The sequence below is a fragment of the Mangifera indica genome, chromosome 15 (assembly GCF_011075055.1).
Source record: "Mangifera indica cultivar Alphonso chromosome 15, CATAS_Mindica_2.1, whole genome shotgun sequence".
Classification (NCBI taxonomy): Eukaryota; Viridiplantae; Streptophyta; class Magnoliopsida; order Sapindales; family Anacardiaceae; genus Mangifera; species Mangifera indica.
In genome coordinates, this window is record NC_058151.1 from 13562406 (window position 1) to 13576991 (window position 14586).

At 30.7% G+C, this 14586-nt stretch overlaps 1 protein-coding gene across 3 annotated transcripts; it reads left to right on the forward strand.

Annotated features, from left to right (window-relative positions):
• Positions 1 to 8462: 8462 nt before the first annotated feature.
• Positions 8463 to 14251, forward strand: LOC123197812 (polypyrimidine tract-binding protein homolog 1-like). Of its 3 annotated transcripts, none has more exons than XM_044612222.1 (10): positions 8463 to 8756; positions 9635 to 9844; positions 10902 to 10964; positions 11049 to 11122; positions 11229 to 11324; positions 12214 to 12271; positions 12345 to 12449; positions 12539 to 12620; positions 13145 to 13257; positions 13498 to 14251. In XM_044612222.1, the coding sequence occupies exons 1-10, from the start codon at positions 8574 to 8576 to the stop codon at positions 13915 to 13917; spliced, it is 1404 nt and encodes a 467-aa protein (XP_044468157.1). In that variant the 5' UTR covers positions 8463 to 8573; the 3' UTR covers positions 13918 to 14251. The 3 variants fall into 3 exon arrangements, with proteins under 3 accessions (XP_044468157.1, XP_044468159.1, XP_044468158.1); XM_044612224.1 differs by having other exon boundaries at positions 13145 to 13210; XM_044612223.1 differs by lacking the exon at positions 8463 to 8756 and having other exon boundaries at positions 9635 to 9846; positions 10903 to 10964.
• The last annotated feature ends 335 nt before the right edge of the window (positions 14252 to 14586 follow it).

Here is a 14586-nt window from a genome sequence, read left to right on the forward strand (position 1 = left end):
CTATAAATTTAAATACCCAATTCTAAAAATAAGTACCAAAGATTTTAATCAATAAATTAAAAAAAAGTACAAATAAATATTAATAAATATTAAAAATTTCTTCTAATTTCCCCAACATCACGCTAAAAGAAGATATTAGATATTAATTATCATTCCCTTGACGTGGACGTTCATCGACTTTTAACTCAATTCCTCGAACAAAATTCATGATTTCGCCAAAACACGCAACCGCACTATTATGGTATATTAATTGATTCCAATCTGTACCCTTCCATGTAAACATGAATTTAAATAAAAATATTATCCACAGATCAAAGACTAAAACTTTAATCATTGAAACGAGTGGCTGCCTTCCGTATACTTCCACCGGAGGACTATAAATATACTGAAATACCAAAAAAAAAAAATTAAAATAATAATAAAATTAAATTTCTAAATTTCAAATTCATTTATACTTGTACTATATAATAAGTTACCTTGGAATCACCATATTCTTTCAAATGTTCTAAGTCTCTCCTCTGAAACACAAAAATAAAATTTAGCCAAAAAATTACATTTGAAATTTTTTCTAAAAATAAATATATACTACCTCTCGGAGATATTTAAGGGCGTTCGTCAACTTTGTCTTGGTTAATTGAAAACATAATAATAAGATATAACTTATTAAAAATGTAAATACAGCTCCAACAAGCACCCTTTTCTGAGAATTATAAGGACACTCCCTCCAAATTGCTGATTCGATAAGCATGAATAAATACAGTTTTGGTAGCACAATCAAAACAAACTGGAAGATTAAAACAAAAAAAATTAGAAAAAAAATAATAATTAGAAAGGAGTTAAAAATTGATGAAGTAGAATTAGTACTGTGCCGTAAATTTCATTCTTGTCCAGAGTGAGATGCTGCAACTGCTTTTCCTCCATCTCTAACCAAAGAAAATAAGAGAAGTAGAAATTAGTTCTTGGTCTTTATATTTATACTCTTGCAACTTAATTAGGGGAGTCGTATTTATGGCAAAGAGGAACTCTATTTTATTTCAAACTATAAAAGATAACTTTAAATTTATTCAAAAGGATAATCATCTAAAAAAATCAAATAGAAAGGATAATTATCTTGGTTTTTATCATAATGTGATTTAGTAATTTTTTTTAAATATAATATTTTTTTTTCTTAAAAAATTGTTATGGTAAAATCATCTTTAGTCAAAATATGTGGTGATTACTCATATATACTTAATATCTTTTAGCAAACGAGTCAAGTAAAAATTGATAAGAAAGGATATAAACAATTCGGTTTCTAAATTTATGTCATGAAAATTAAAAATTCGAGTAAATTTTTTAACACAAAATTTATCATGATTTCCAAAAAAAAACCCCAAATATGTACCTAAAGAAAAATGTTACACTCTAGGTCGATCTTGATAATTAAGGTCGTCATATAATCCTCACATTGAAGCAATACTAAATTGGAGATTGAATGCTAAATTGGAGCAATTACCCAACAATCTAATTGGAAAAAACTACCAAACCCATCTGAAAAATGAATTAATATCAAATTTTGAGCATTAAAAAACACACCACATCATAATTAAAGCCTGAGAAAGAAAGAATACACAACATAAACAAAAATAAAAATAAAATTTAAGAACCCAATCCGATCATGTTCAAACAACACAAAGTAGAAAAAGCACCAAATCCACCTATTAAAAGTTTAAAACTAATAAAGTATTCGTTTTTTCAAATTAAAAAACAATTTTTTCCCAAATGAATGTTGAAGTGTATCATATGAAAAAACGAATTCCTTCTCAATGCAGGCGACGGAGAGGCAGAGGACATAATTTATGGAGCCCATGTTTTGACGATCATTGCTGATTCCTTCCGCGAGTTCTTTTAAATTCGTTGATGTGTAATAATGTAGCGTGACTATGTATGTGTAATGAATTTGAAAAAACCGACTATTTAAAAGGAAATTAGCGACTATACATTGAATGTACCATCATTATTGCAGACCAACTGTGGTTAATTATTCATTAAAATAAACAGTTATGGATCCAATAAGATAATTTTAGTTTGTTATTTTATACTGTAAAATAAAAAAAATATGTTAAAAATAATTATAATTATTTTTTATATAATGAATGATAAAACGATCCCATAACTTTTATACGAAAGATGAAGAAAAATAAGAGAGAACAGATGAGTTGATTTATTTTCGTCTGAGTATTACAGTTTCTAAGTGTATATTCCTTGTATTGTGTACGTAAAAATAGTCTTACAACCATGAGACTATTAAGAAATTTGAATATAATTAAATAAATTTGTATTGAATAATTTTTTATTAAATAAATATATATTTTAATCACTTTATTATTCATAATTCAATTTCGATAAAAATTCTTAATACAATAAATAGAAAAGATTTCAATCAATAAAATGAAAAAAAAAAGCTTAATCATAATGTAATACACAAATAAATACTAAAAATTTTCTATAATGATTCATGAGCTTTGATGACTTCTTCATATTACTTTTCAGGCAATACCGAATAGCTCCTTGACTAAGTTGATGCCTCTTCAAGTTTCCCAACATCACACTAAAACAACGTATGGATTTTCAAACATCAAAGGTTAGCAAAATCTGGGTTCAAATTATCATCCACTTGACATTGATGCTCATCAACTTTTAACTCAACCCCTACGACAAAGTTCGCGATTCCGCAAATAATCGCTGGCACAGTATATAGGTATATCCATCGATTCCATTCTGTATCCGTAAACATAAATGTTATCCACAGATTAAAGGCTAAAATTATAACCATTGAATGAAATGGTTGCCATCCAAACACTTTGACAGGAGGGTCATAAAAATACTGAAATACAAAAACAAAAAACAAAAAAGTTAAAATGACAATAAAATTAAATTACTAAATTTCAAATTCATTCATTCTTATAACATATAATAACCTTGGAACCATTCCATTTTTTCAGATTTTCCAAATCTTTCATCTGAAACCAGAAACAAAATTTTGTCAGATAAAATTTCAAGGATAATATCTAATACCTGCCCAGATATTTGAAGCTTTATACTACCTCTTGTAAATATTTAAGGGCATTCGTCATCTTTGCTTTGGCTAGTTGAAAACAGATGAATGTGATATAACTTATTAAAATTGCAAATACAGCTCCAACAAGCACTCTCTTCTTTTGATTATAAGAAAATTGTGAAACTACTAATTCAATGCCCAGTAATAAAGACAGTTGTGGTTGAACAATAAAAACAAACTTGAAGATTAAAACCAAAAAATTAGAAAAAATAATAAAAAAATATAATTAGATAAAAGTTTAAAATTGATCAAATAGAACAAGTACTATGCCCCAAATTTCGCTCCTCATGTCCACAGTGAGATGCTGCAGCTGCTCTTCATCCATCTGCAGTTGCTCTTCGTCCATCTTCAGCCAAACAAAGTGAGAAGAACTAGAAATTAGTTCTTCATTAGCCTGCATATTCTTTATATACTTTGCAGGAGAATATTTCTGAGAAAGAGAAATTCTGGTTTATTTCAAACTATAAAAGATAACTTAGAATTCATTCAAAATGATAATGATTTAAACAAACCAAATAGAAAAGATAATTTGATAAAGATTTGTGTAATTGCCCTTGGTCTTTATCACCAATCATTTTTTTAAATAATAAATTAGATTATTTCATTCATTAAAGTGGAACAATAGTTTATTGTTGAGGTTAACTAATTAATAAAAATAAATTTAATACATTTAAATAAATAGTACCAATGCGGGTGTTAAAAAACGGATCCAACAACCTAGTTGTACTATTTAAATAAATATTTAAAATAATTTTAATTTTTTAATCATTAAATATTAAATTTAGACTATATTTTATCAAATTTGAATTTGAGAGGTTGGTTTGAGTCACAGCCATAGGAAATTTTAACGAAAATTTTATATAATAACCTTTAGATTTAGATTCAGTAATTCTGCATCCGCAAGGAAAATGAGCTTTATGTGGTCATACATAGAGAAAGTCGATTTAATTTGGATGAATTCGAACTAATTTAAATCAGTTTAAGTTTGATTTAGCTTATTAGAGTTAAACTTGATAATTCACCTTAAACCAATTTAAACTCAATTTGACTTAAAGATGGTTGAGCTCAAGTTCGGAGCGAATTCGATTATATTATCCTATAGTTGAACTAAAATCAGTTAAAACAATATCGTTTTAATTTATATTAATAAAAATAATTTTGTTTTAGTCAATTTGAATCAAATTTTTCTAAATTTGTGAGTTTGACAAGTTAAATATTTCTTAAGTTTGAATATGATAGTACAAAATCTTTAGGCTCAAATTTAAACTAGTCTAAACCAAGCTTGTTCGAATCAAATGGACAATTCAATTTGAGCTAACTCGACTCAAATCCAACCCCTAGATTTTGGATGAAAATTTTATGTAGACAAATTTGCACATCTCAAAATACAAAAACAAAACCATATCTTCAACAACTATAATTAATAAACACCAACTTGATACTTGTGCATTGTCTCCAAAATCTCAATTCAATTTCAACCTAAAAAATCCCTTTATGATTTCTGTTTCTTTGGAACCCATTTCAACATCCATCGCAAAGATTTCATTTTTCCTCTTTCTCTGTCGATGGTTTCTTCTATTATTTCAACACTACGAGAACCTCAAATCATTCATCACTCACTTGTATCTCCTCCAAATCTCTTAATTTCCTCAATTGGGTTTCTTAATCTTGTAGTTTCCTCAACTGGGTCGATCCCAATTTTCAGTAGAGTTGTTTCTACTTCTTAAAATAAAATTTTTAAGTTTTTATATTTACTCTGTTTTTATGTTGAGGCGTTTTATTGAACATTTGGATGTTCTCTATTGGGTCTCTTCCCTTTGTTATGGAAACAGCGGCAGGCAGGAACTTCTGTTCTTGTTTTTGAAAAATCATGATAAATAAATATTTAAAATTTTGAAAAATCATGAATATCAGTTTAATAAAGAGTTAAACTTTATTTTTATTTTTTATTAAATTATTAAGTGAAACATTTATTATTGAGGCCATCGTACTGCCAAATTAGTTTAGCTTTTGTTCCTCTATCACTTTCGGTAGTAAATGAAAGTTTATTCTATGAAAAAAAAGTAGAAATTGTCATAAAATATAACTTTTTTTTTTTTTTTTCAAAAAGACTACTAATTTTTTGGACCGTTCATTATATAAAAAAATTACAATGATATGCCATTAAAATTAAAAAAAAAAATTTCTTCACAAGATTTTTATTTTGATCCTCCAATTTTCACTTATATAAAAATAAATATGAAATATTTTAATCAATAAATACAAATAAATATTAAAAATTTATATCATGAGTAGAATATTTTGAAGTCTCGCATGGCTTTGAACACAAAGTAAAAAAAGAAAAAAAACAAAACAAATCATCTAGAGACAAAGAACAGATGAATTATCATCCTCTTTACCTTGATTCTCATCAACTTTTAACTCAACCTCTCTGATAAAATGCAGGATTCCAGCAATAATCCCCATCATAGCACTATAATATATCACCTCCTTATCCTTCAATCTAATTATGAATCCAAACATAATTATTGTAAACAAATCAAAGGCTAAAATAATAATCATCGAAGCAAATGGTTGCCATCCATACACTTCTATAAAAAGACCATATTTTTTCAGGTATTGCAAGTCTCTCTTCTTCTGAAACACACAAAAATAAAATTATTTGAAAATTTTTTAAAATCAAAAAAGTCAGTCGACCCTAAGATAATTAAACGAATAAATATATATTACCTCTCGTAAATATTTAAGGGCATTCGTCAACTTTGTCTTAGCTAGTTGAAAACAAATTAATGTGATACAACTTATTAAAAATAGAGATGCAGCTCCGATATACTTTCTCTCCTGGTGACTAAGAGGAGATTCCCAAACAACTAGTACAATGGCCACGAGTAAAAACAGTTTTGGAAACACGATCAAAGCAACCTGAAAGATTAAAACCAAATAATTAAAAAAATATATATATAATTAGATGGGAGTTAAAAATTGATTAAGTAGAATAACTACTGTGTGGTAAATTTCTTTCTTGTCCAGAGTGAGATGGTGCATCTGTTTTTTCTCCATCTTCAACCAAAGAAAATGAAAAGAAGTAGAAATTAATTCTTCATTAGCCTGCATGATCTTTATATACTTTGTAGGGGAGTATTTACGGCAAAGAGGAACTCCAATTTATTTCAAACTATAAAAGATAACTTAGAGTTCATTTAAAATGATAATGATTATCTTAAAAAATCAAATAAAAAAGATAATTTCATATAGAATTATGTAATTATTTTGGTTTTATCGTCATGTGATTTGGTAATTTTTTTTTTAAAATACAATATTATCTTTTATAAAAATTATTATGAATAAAATCATTTTCAGCTATTATATTTTTAACCTGTGTATCATGTAAATTTATATTTTTAATTTTTTACTAAAAAAAATTATAAATTATCATTATTCATTTTTTAGGTGAATTTTTATAAATTCAATATTATTACCATTTATAAAAATTGTTTCAGACAAAATCATTTCAAATCAGTTTAAACTCAATTTAACTTAAGAAAAATTAACTCAAGTTCAACTATAGTATCGAATTATACTTGAATTAAACTTAACTTGATACTGTAACCAAGCCAAAATCAACCAAAAATCGAGTTTTAAGCTCAATTTGTTACTAAAATAATGTTATTTAATATAAATTGATTAAAATGATATCATTTTGTATCAAAATTTTTAAACTCATAAATTTGACGAATTAAACACCTAAAATTCAAACTTGAACTTAAAAATATTAAATTTTTAGATTCAAGCACAAGTTTAATAATCTCTTTATCATTCGAACATTTGAGGGTTAAAATCAAACAGAACCTTATCTTAATAAAGTTTACGATTGGTTTGAAGAGTGTCTCAAAATTCAGTTGATTGCATACCATATAACCAGTTAATACATTTTCTTTTTCTTATGTGCCTATATTTTAGTATATAGGATGAATTACTCTCACTTATTTTTTTGTACAATAGCTACAAAAACTTTAAACAATTTCACTAATTGACTTGGGTTATTGTTGTTAGTAGCTTATCATATATGATATGTATTTTATAATATAATATAATAAAAAATAATATGTATTATAAGGTGTATTAAACTAATACGATACAGTAAATATATCATATAATATAATACATATCAAACAATATAATACATATTATCAAAACAGATCCATACGTTTTTAAAAAAAAAACTACAGTAACAATGTATATGAAAAATTTTAAAATTTTAGGAGTGTTTATAATTTTTTTTAAAATAATGATATGTCAATTATTTTATTATTTAAAAGATGTATTATACAATATACAATATAGAAAATTAAGTTTTTGAAATACGATTTGACTATTATATTTAGGTTATTGATATGGTTTTGATTGTATTAACTGAATCTTTTGGTGCAATAGGTCAAATGAAGTTACTTTAATACTATCATTGCATTGAAATTGAATAAATCATTTATACAAACGATCTAGATATTACAATAATTTTAAATCACATTTTAGACTTTCATCCCTTTTAAATCTAAATTATTATACAAAAATAAAAAGAACATTATTGTAAAACTTGATCCATCATAAAGATAATATCTATTTTAGACAAAACATGTAAACTCGAACTTAAAACTAATTCTTAGACCATATTGTTTTGTAGACTCGAATTTGTGAGTTAGGTTACGAAGACACGGACGACATAAAGTTAAAACTTTTATGATTTAATATTATTGGATAAATATATTTGTTAAATATTTTTTAATAAATTAATTAAAATAAATATATTTGATTAATATATTTTAAATTTTAATTATATGGTGTTGACTGTGAATACCGATCGGTTCAAGATCCATGCACTTAGGGTTAGATTCGAGTCGAGCCAGCTCGAGCTCGAGCTCGGTTCGGTCAAGCCCGAAACGAGCCGACCTTAGCCGAGTTCGAATTATCCGTCAAATTTTCTAATTAAATTTTTTATACAAAACTACATCGTTTTGATAACGAAAAACGAGACGAACTCGAGCTCGAAACGAGTCAACCTTAACTGAGCTCGCTCGAACTCGAGTCAACTCTATGTGAACTGAACTGAGTATTTACAAGTGCATGTAGGGTTGGATTCGAGCCGAGCCGAGCTGTCGGCTCAGTTTGAATCCAGCCCTACATGCACTTGTAAATACACTGAATATAGGATGAGAAAGTATAGAAGTGAAAAAATTGAAGAGACTTCTAATACCAATAATACCCTCCTCAATTTATTGCTAGAGACCGTTTCTTTGGAAGCCCAAATTAGTAATTTTGTTGAAACAAACATATCTTCTAACCAATATAAAATCCCACACCCGCAGCGCCGGACAAAAACTGACTCGTCACCTCTGGGAAAAAGTTTTCCCGAGAAAATCACCGATTTTTCTAGACAACCAAACACAATTCAAACCCTAAAAGTCCTCAAATCTAGATGTCAACCTCCAGCCAGCCGCAGTTCCGATACACTCAGACCCCGTCGAAGGTTCTCCATCTCCGGAACCTTCCCTGGGAGTGTACGGAAGAGGAGCTCGTTGAGCTCTGTAAACCCTTCGGTAAGATCGTTAACACCAAGTGCAATGTCGGCGCCAATCGCAACCAGGCCTTCGTCGAATTCGTAAGAACTTCAATTACTTTCTTTCAAATTCATTGAAGATTGGATTTCTTTTTTATTAGCTTTACTCGGGAAAAATGTAAATTTAGATATTTATGCTGTAATTTTGAATATGATTAGTAGATTCATTTGCTGTTCAGTAAAATTAATTAGAGAATGAGGGTCAAGTTAAAGTTTTATGGTTTGATATTGAAGCAAAACTTGATAAAACGATGTAGTTTTGCTTTTGTATTGTTTGATAATATACTTGAAAGATGAGGTATCGATTTTTAGATTATACTGTGAAGTTGAGGGCAGTGGAAAACGACCTGTTCCTAAAATGCATGTTATTGAATGAGGAGGTAAAGTGGACGTGTGAGATACATGGAATGACTAATTAAGAAGTGAGAATGTAGAGGTGGGGCTGGTTCAGAATGAGTAAATGGGAGGTTGACTGAGATGGTTGAGTCCTAGCCAATGTTGCCATTTGGTGTTCCATTGCAGAACAATCGATCAATTCACGTACTAGAGATAAATTCAGGAAGGCAGTTCAAACATTTCAATTGTATAAGTAGTGATACTAGAGATAAATTCAAGAAGGCAGTTCAGACATTTCAGTTGTAAAAGTAGTGATACGGAGATCTGACCTTTAAACAATTTATGTAAACTATTGCCCAGTATAGGGTGTTATGGAGGAATATTATTTATGTAGTGGGCCACAACAGCTTGGGATTTGAGTAGTTTTTGAATGAGAATTCAAATTAAGTTGGACTGGCACCAATGTGCCTAGTTTTACCAAAGCTTTTATTAATTGCCTACTACTTCTTGGGTTGTTGAATATTATTGATTTGCATTTAAAATAATTATTTTGATAAGTTGATTGAAGTAGTAACTTTTTGCAGGCAGATTTAAATCAAGCTATTTCAATGGTTTCATATTATGCTTCGTCATCAGAACCTGCACAGGTTCGTGGAAAAACTGTGTATATTCAGTATTCAAATAGACATGAGATTGTCAACAACAAGAGTCCAGGAGATGTTCTTGGGAATGTTCTACTAGTAACTATTGAAGGTGTAGAAGCTGGGGATGTGAGCATTGATGTTATTCACCTGGTAAGTGCTAATTGTTTAAAGGTGTTCCATTGGGCTCAAAAATGTCACATTTACTAGTCCATTTATTGTTTCCATGATCTATGTGTTATAAAGCTTGAAAGAACTGCCAAATCCATGAGGAATGTTGACCTGATTAGGTATTTAAAACTAGGTGATGTCTTAGATGGTTCACAAAGGGCACTAGTTGTTTATTGTGGTTTGTCTGGAATCTAACACAGTTTATACTTTTAGTTATTGTAATTTTTTACTTCATATTGTCAGGATGATTCATCCACCGACAACATTAGATTAGGTCTTGGAAATACCTTTGAAAGCTTGAATTTTAAGCATTGAAGTTTAATTTTTCCAATGACGCGTGGGCAAAACTATGACGCGAACAATGTGCTGTGTAATGCAGTAGGAAAGATATCATACCTGCTTCTAATCACACTCCTTCTCCTTTTCTCTCTCTTGTTGTTTTCCAAAGCATCTTCTTTTGAAACATTGGAAATGGTGGTGGAGAATACTGTGATCAAACATGGTGTGTGATGACTGCTCGAGCCATGCTTGATATGTAACACCATGTGAATCAGTTTGAAAGCTGTGTTGTGTCGGTTAATTCAAAATCTTGTGTTCTTCACAGTTGGTTTTTATTCATTCTTATAGGAATTATTTTTTCCCTTTTCTGATAAGAATTTTTTTTGTTAATAGTTTTCCACCTTTTAATCAGTCAACTTTTATCATTTGGATAAATATTTTTTTTGTCTTCTCATAATTGGCACCTTGATTAAATTATGTCAATTTTGATTGAGATCAATTGAATCACAGATGGTTACGTCTCTTATTTAAATTCTTTTGTTGGAGACAGTTTGGAAATTTTATCATGTCCGTCATACTCCTTTCTAAGGTCTATCTTGACGCATATATGTACAGGTGTCATTCTGCACTTATATCTTATCCATTTAGATTTTTTTCTTCTCCCATTGAATCAATGTTTGGAGTGGTACCTTGTGGCCTATTGTTTGTTATCTTGTGTGTTTTTTAGGATGCAATCATGTTTGTCTAAAACTTGTTTCAGGTTTTTTCTGCTTTTGGTTTTGTTCACAAGATAGCCACTTTTGAGAAGGCTGCTGGTTTCCAGGTGAGAAATCAAGAATTGAGTTTTGTTAGTTCCGAAGTTGCATTGATATTGTGCTTTCGTTCTCACATTTGCATATCTTGGCAGGCATTAATTCAGTTCACTGATGCGGAGACTGCATCTGCGGCAAGGAATGCATTGGATGGGAGGAGTATTCCCAGGCATGCAATGATTCTTCCTGGCCCAGAACAATTTGTCCACATTAACTTTTAAAATTTATTTAGTTGGAATGAAACATTTAAGTTGTGTCATGTATTTTCAATTCAGGTACTTGCTTCCAGAACATGTTGGCTCCTGCCACTTGCGTATCTCATATTCTGCGCACACAGACTTGAATATAAAGTTTCAGTCACATCGGAGCAGGTAATGAACCTGAAAATCTGATGTTTCACTATTTTTTGTGTGATCATGTTCACCATGCTGAGTCTTTTACACTATTATTACTGTCTGCTTTTGACATCCAATGTTCTTCTGATTGATGTGAGTGTTTTAGTCATCTAGGATCTTAGTTAAGCTTGGTAAAAAGATCACAGATGTGTGTCATAGAAGAGTAGTAATTTCCTTAATCTTTTAAGAGTAGTTTAGTGTTTTTGCAAACAACTTTGTCTCTGAGTTACTTGCATATATATATATATTGTCAACTGTATTTAATGAAGCCTTTGTTATTTAATCAATTTTCAATTACTCTACTGGAACTCTATAATTGATGTTCGTACATCTTACGTAATATTATCACAGTGAATTTAAAAAATGTTCATATATCAGTAGGCATGTTTCTATCTGATTATTTGAAATGAAATTCCATGGATTTTTTTTTTTTTGGGTAATTGTCACCAAGCTTTGTGAAAAACATTAAGCTTTATGTGGTGGCAGCATTTCAGTGAATGCTGCACTGCAACATCTTGTTTAGTGATCAGATTATTCTTTCAAATATTTTATTGTAAGTGAAACATTGAGTATGCTTTGTCCAGATTCATTGGAAGCAACTGACAATTTTCTTGCCCTTTCAAATTCTTGTTTCTATTGAAACTTCTCTACCATGCATAAATTATCTGTATCACATAGTGGCATCCTGTCTGTACATGTGTGCATAGATGTGGTGTGGATGTATTTTCCCAAATTTATTTTTACTAGTGTTTGTATTCAGATTCATAATTTTGCATTTTATGATTTTGGTTTGGCTGTCTGCCCTTTTTTAATTCTAATGCTCGCGTGAATGATAGAAATGGATTTTGTTTGATGAATACTGCAGGGACTATACAAATCCCTATCTTCCTGTAAATCCTACAGCAATTGAGGGTGTCATGCAGGTACCCCCTTGATTTTGATATCAGTTGGTCTATTATTGTAGTAATGGGTGTTCTGACAAGCTGTCATCTCCAGCCTACTTTTGGTCCTGATGGAAAGAAGATTGAACCTGAGAGTAATGTGCTTCTTGCTTCAATTGAGAATATGCAGTATGCTGTCACAGTGGATGTTCTCCATACTGTGAGTAATCGTATATATGTGTCATTCACATGTTATACTGATTATTATTATTTTTTTCTTACACAATATTGTTGATTTACCTGTTACAGGTATTTTCTGCATTTGGCACTGTCCAGAAAATTGCCATATTTGAGAAGAATGGTGGAACACAGGCTCTAGTTCAATATCCCAGTTTGTAACCTTCCTGAGTGTTATTTACTTTTACTGGCATTAACTCTTTTTTTTATTTTTTTCACCAACCTCTTGTCTTGGAAGCATCTTCTTCTTATAGTTAAGCATGTAAATTGCTACTTGACTACAATTTTGTTCATTTTATTGGTGACTATTAGTTTCTCCTGCTTCAAAAATCTTTCTAGGATTAGGATCATATATGTGGCATGTAATTTTTTTCCATTGTTTGAGTTTAAAGTTCAAAGTTCAAATGCATCTTAGTTTTCATGTGTTGGTTTTTTCTTCACCCACAAGCTTACCGAACCTAGATATGATGCATTTTATGGAAAAAACGCCTTAATGCGTTGAATGTTTACATCTTTGAATTGATTATATTTTTCCGTTTTCGAAAGGTGGAAACTTCTATACTCATTCTCTTTACATGTGAAATGATGGAATATATGTGAATACTGTTTTTTCGTGTTCTTATATTCTCTATTAAGGCTTTTCTTAGGCTGCCCTGATGTTAGGTTTTTAATTTCCAGATGTGACAACAGCAGCACTTGCGAAAGAATCTCTAGAGGGACACTGCATATATGATGGTGGCTATTGTAAGCTTCATCTATCATACTCTCGTCATACTGATCTCAATGTTAAGGTATAAATATATGCTTTGAGTTAATGTTCATGAGAAAATAGAAGAGGAAAATATATAGGCATCCTTACAAGAAAAAGTGGATTCATTCATGGTCGAAAAAACAATTGGCACCTAGAAAGTATGCTTCTTGACACTTAATTGCCCCATTGTTTTGTCATTTTTGTTTGTTTGTTATTTTTAATTATATCATATCATTTATGGGATTTTCTTTACAAATCATATCACCCTGCTTGTTTGTAGGCCTACAGTGATAAAAGTAGAGATTATACAGTCCAGGACCGAACTCTGCTTGCTGCACCGCAGATCCCTGGTGTCTCTGCTGCACAACCTGTGTGGCAGAATCCTCAGGCTGCATCCATGTACCCTGGGAGTGAATATGCAGCCACAGCTGCCATGCAACCTCAAGTTCCCAGCGGACAAGTGCCATCTTGGAATCCATCTGCACAGGCGGGGGCACCACCCTATGTATCAGTGGCTGGCACTTTTCCCGGTCAAACATATCCACCATCCTCAGTCCCTGTCTATGCCACTGCTCCAACACCTCCTGATTCCGCTCCATTGTCACAACCCGGTATGACAATGACTCAGCCAGGTTTTCAGCCTAATGTAAGACCGGATGGTGCATCACGGCCAGGTCACCCTCCTTATTATGTTCGATGAGGTGTTGTATCTCTTCTGCCTTTACTTGTGGCTTTTTCAGCGTTTGTTTGTGGTGCAATTGACTCTAAAAAATCTCATCTCATCATTTAATGGTGATTGGAAATCAATTTCTTCTTTCTTGTTACTCTTTTGGACGCCATTTTATTGCTTTTGGACACCATTATATGTTGTGTATCTTCTGGTTCGGGATGAGCTCTTGATCCTTTTATCTGTTTCAGTTGTATTTGTTTGCCTATGGCCATGAATGTCATTATATGTGATGGTTCATGAGCCAATGATCCCTTTCAGATTCTTCTTCTTTTGTTTGCTTCAATAAATGTAGATATTTCCTTCATCAAGGAGAGAGGCTACTTGCCATTCTATTTTTAAGGTTTCCATCTATAAAAAGCTCAAACCCCTCCTCTCTAACTAATGGAACTCTGGTAATAATGGTCAGTCTTGTGATTTGCTCTCTCTCTCTCTCACACGCGCGCTCGCGCTCACACACAGAGACACTGCATATTGACTTATAGTTGATATGCAATTTGATGTTGTTTAACTATTTTTTTCACTTCAAAATTATTTAATCACATATTGTCTTGATAATTAGTATGAATAAGATAATAAGAAATGTTTGTCATGTAGTTTTATACATTTTAGACTATTTGATAGATATTGCAAAACCAATAA

What these genes read in the sequence shown, in the direction of transcription:
- LOC123197812 (XM_044612222.1), top strand. Translation starts at nt 8,574, where the DNA reads ATGTCAACCTCCAGCCAGCCGCAGTTCCGATACACTCAGACCCCGTCG. An exon ending in AGAAGGCTGCTGGTTTCCAG is followed by an intron (nt 10,965 to 11,048) that starts GTGAGAAATCAA and finishes ATATCTTGGCAG; the next exon opens with GCATTAATTCAGTTCACTGA. An exon ending in GGCTCTAGTTCAATATCCCA is followed by an intron (nt 12,621 to 13,144) that starts GTTTGTAACCTT and finishes TTTAATTTCCAG; the next exon opens with ATGTGACAACAGCAGCACTT.